This window comes from Condylura cristata, unplaced genomic scaffold (assembly GCF_000260355.1).
Source record: "Condylura cristata isolate star-nosed mole 26May11 unplaced genomic scaffold, ConCri1.0 scaffold00005, whole genome shotgun sequence".
NCBI lineage: Eukaryota > Metazoa > Chordata > Mammalia > Eulipotyphla > Talpidae > Condylura > Condylura cristata.
In genome coordinates this window covers 28,357,735-28,361,606 of record NW_004567106.1, presented here as the reverse complement: position 1 = coordinate 28,361,606, position 3,872 = coordinate 28,357,735, and the positions used below count along the sequence as shown (strand labels likewise).

Below are 3,872 nucleotides of genomic sequence, written 5' to 3'. Positions count from 1 at the left end.
CCTTCTCCCTCTCCCTCTCTCTCTCTCTCTCTCTTCACACAAAATGTTACTACCAAGTCCCAGGAAACTGACAAAAATAACATTAAAACTCAGTGCAAAAGAATTCCATTTCAAAATTCCATCCATGAAAATCTAAGATTGGTCTCATTCAATCAACTGCAAATTTCCCTTTCTGTTTATTAAGTGTAATAAACATCATCTTACCATTATCTGTAGAATGAAATCAGCAACGTGTTGCTTCCTGCAGTCACCAAATCAAGAGTTTTCTCTCTTTCTAGTAACTTCCTTTCACCAGCAAGATTAGGAAGAAAATAAATCTTTGAGTATGTGCCTCAATAGTACAGACCACAAGACTATGAAACTAGCTCTTAGTAAAAAAGAACAGGTCTGGTATTTACAATCACTCCTGCATCAGAGGGACCTCCTGAGCTCTGTACCTCCTCTCCTCCTCGCTCTCTACACTTCTTTTAGTAATGAGACTAATTTTTCCAGTAGCCTGAACTCCCTAGATTTAACCGACATGGAAAATGTGACTAAAAACTTGTAGAACTGTCTAGCCTCCAACCTCACACAGAATCAACTTTGTTGAAGAACACCTCGCAAGCAGCTACTTGCTCCTTTAGGCTCCGGCAACACAGGCAGAAAAGACCGAATGGCAGTGCGCCATCTAGTTAGCGAGTTGCACTCTCCATCCTAGAAGGGGGGACACCTTCAGACCCCGAGAGTTAACAACTTGTCAGGGCTCAGCTGCTCTAAAGGTCCAATTGTTTATTTAAATAATAAAAAAAATCGCTACTGAGATAATCCACATCTAGTCGATATGGGAAAATTTAGGTTATAATGGCACTACAAACTTTTACATCTAACTTTGATTTACAAGATAAAAGCAAGTTTTAAATTAAAAGGGCTTTCTGTTAATAGAGCTTATTATTCTGAAGACGGGAATGATTTTCTTCGAAAGTTGTCCCTGGGTGCATGCCTATTATCTTTGCTTTTCCCCTTCCACTAATGAGCATTTATCTAAAGAGCCTGTTAATCCTCTGATGTGTGCTTCTGGTCAGAGGTAACAGTTTGAATAAAACCACTAATCACTGATCACTAAATCACTGATCATTAATCACACTCTCCAATGATGGTGACCCAGGCCATTTTTTCCACTTTAGGTCTCTGCATCACAAACAAGAAGTTTAACATTTTGATGCATACATTGAGTTTGGGGGTTATTCTATTTCATCTCTAGATGTGAACAAGTAATAAATAATATCACTGAAAACTAAGCAAGGATGTCAATTAGACCCTTGTGAGGAGTTTCACAAATGCCTAGCCCACATCATAACTTTCACTTTGAAGAAAGTAGATCTGATTATTTAAAAAAAAAAAAGTGTTCTTCAAGAAATTCCCACATACTCAGAATATAAATTTCCTTTATTGAGCTTTCATCAACTACAAATCAGAGCCCCCAAATCACTTGCTCCCCTCTATTCATCCAGCTAGTTCATTTTTTAATTTGATGTTTGCTACACACTCTTCCCCTCCTCTCCTTAGTCCCCCTTATTTGTACTTCTATCCTAGACTTGTCAGTGTTTTTACTTCAACTGCCAGATGCGGAGATTCTGACTCAATTCAATGAGTTGAATATTTAACTTCCTCCTTAAATACAGAAACTTACAGTTAAGAACAAGAAAGTAAACACGCACCAATTTATTGTCTGCTACTTTGGGTTCAACTACTACTGATCTCTTACTCTGTAAATGAAACGTTTAATCTTGGGCCTCTCAGCTAAATTTGATTTAGTCAGCATCTTCACCTCTTCATCTTCCCGCTTCAGCAAAACTGATCAAGGAAGGCGCTTGTAAAATTAAGAACTTTGTTTGCAGAGGGTGTGTTGTTTGCCTAAATCACCACAGGGACACCCTTACAGAATTATGGAAACCTCTCCAAACATTTCCTGAAATGCCTTTTCTATTGGGGCTGAGCATTTTCGCCCTGGGGAAGGGACGTATTGGTGTCTTTTCTTAAATAATAGAATAGGACAGATTGTGCATGCGCTGATCAGGTACTCCTTTCCCCTTAGACACCAGAAGCTCTTACCCACACTCTAGGGACCGTGATCGCCCTAGGGCAAGCTGTAAAAGGCGTAGGCGGGGCCCGGGTGATAACGATGTTGGGGTGGGGCGGGGTGTGGGGGTGAAGAAGAAGGCTTCAGAGTAAAGGAGGTGATAAAGATGCCCCGGGAATGTGGCAATTGTTCCACTCTGTTGGGGTTGGAGATGGAAAGCAGAGATGCTTTGTCAGCATTCTGAGTCTCCAACCCTTCAATATGAAGCTGTTAATCAAAAATTTACTGGCCTGCAGAATGACGTAATGAACCTGTAGCCGGCCTTTATTTCTTGACACACGTCAGACTGGGAGGGAAAAATAAAAATCAAATACACTCTGCAGAGTCTAACAACAAAATACACAAGCAGTCCACGCCAGTTCCTCGCCTTGAACAAGCATCAAAAGGGGGTAACACACATTCAGGGAAAGTTGGGAAGGAGTGTGAACAAGGTCTGCGGTTTTATCTACCAGACAACCCCACTCTCCTGCCTCCCGGGAAATTAAACTGTGGCAAAGAAGCAGGCTGCAGGCGGCAGGAGCAAACATCTCCCTGATTCCTTCTTGTCCTGCCCCTCTAAGAACTTCTTGAAAAGTTTAGATGGTTCAGTCGAGAATCTGTTGAAGAGGAAGGTTCTGTCGCCGGGTCCTGGGAGCTGCCGCCACGCCGCCGGGGCAAAAGCGGGAGCTGTCAATTGGGGCAGCGGCGCGGAAGAGACTATAATGCCAGCGAGAAAGGAACAGAGGCAGGAGGCCGCTGGAGGAGTGGATGCGACCACAGTCTCACAGTCTCGCGCCTTCAGTCCTTGGAGCAAAGTTAAGTGCCCTCCAAAGGCGACGTCCCTCCCCGGGCGCGCGCCCACCAGCAGTGGCAGAAAGCCCTGCAGGGGAAGTGGCAGCAGCAGGGTCGGCACCCAGGAAAGAGCGAGCCCCGCACGCCCGCCTGCCCGCCCGTCCCCTAGGTGACCCGGCGTCCTCGCCGTGCCCGCTGGAAGTTTGCAAACTTTCTCCGGGGGTTCCGCCGCATCACTGGGAAGTTGGGGGCGCGGAGGGGAGGATCCTGGCTCGCCGTCTCCGCTGGCCGCTGCTGCCACCGCTTGACTGCACTTCTGGAGGGTTCCGCACCTTGCCAGGTCTCTGGAGGCAAACACACACCCCCGATTCATAACTGTTTCCCGTGTCAGGGAATCACACGCGCGCTCCTACACACGCACGCACGCCGAGGCGGACACAGCGCTCGCTCCACATTAGCATCCCTCCAGTCGCACGGCGCGGCGGCCACCGAGTCGCGCTCCGGGACAGACGCGGCGTGGGGTCTCTGGGGTGGCCTCAAGACACAGCCGAATTCCACAGTCCACCAGCAATTGAGGTCGGACTTCCCTCTGATACACCAAAGTGTTTACAAACACAGATCACCCTCCAAAAAATGCATCGCATCTTCCCTACTCCTTGCCCTGTGATCTGCCCCCTGGACCAAGTAACCTCGCGGCAGCTGCCGAGAACCAACCCCTGCAAACAAGTACGCTACCGAGATGGCTCCCGTGGCAAGTGCAACGAAAGTGGCTAAATGCAAAAGCCCCAGAAATGACCCAGCCGTATTTTTAGGAACTTACCAAACAAGTGTGGAGAAGGCAAGAGCGGAGCCCGGGTGAAGGGACCACGTTGGACTGAGCAAAGATTACAATACATTCTATTTAGAGTGCATTACATCACCCCCCGTGACGTCACGTGGGATTCCTGAACTTCTAAATCATTGCGGTCTGCGGGGGAGGGAT

At 47.0% G+C, this 3,872-nt stretch overlaps 1 protein-coding gene across 1 annotated transcript in view; it reads right to left on the bottom strand.

The window, feature by feature from the left end:
• The window catches only part of CREB5 (cAMP responsive element binding protein 5), a 385,106-nt gene extending 384,350 nt beyond the window's left edge, over positions 1 to 756 (bottom strand). The window contains exon 1 of the mRNA XM_004676810.2: positions 205 to 756. Within this exon, the coding sequence (XP_004676867.1) occupies positions 205 to 207 (3 nt within the window). The 5' untranslated portion in view covers positions 208 to 756. The remainder of the gene's footprint in view (positions 1 to 204) is intronic.
• Between the last annotated feature and the right edge of the window lie 3,116 nt (positions 757 to 3,872).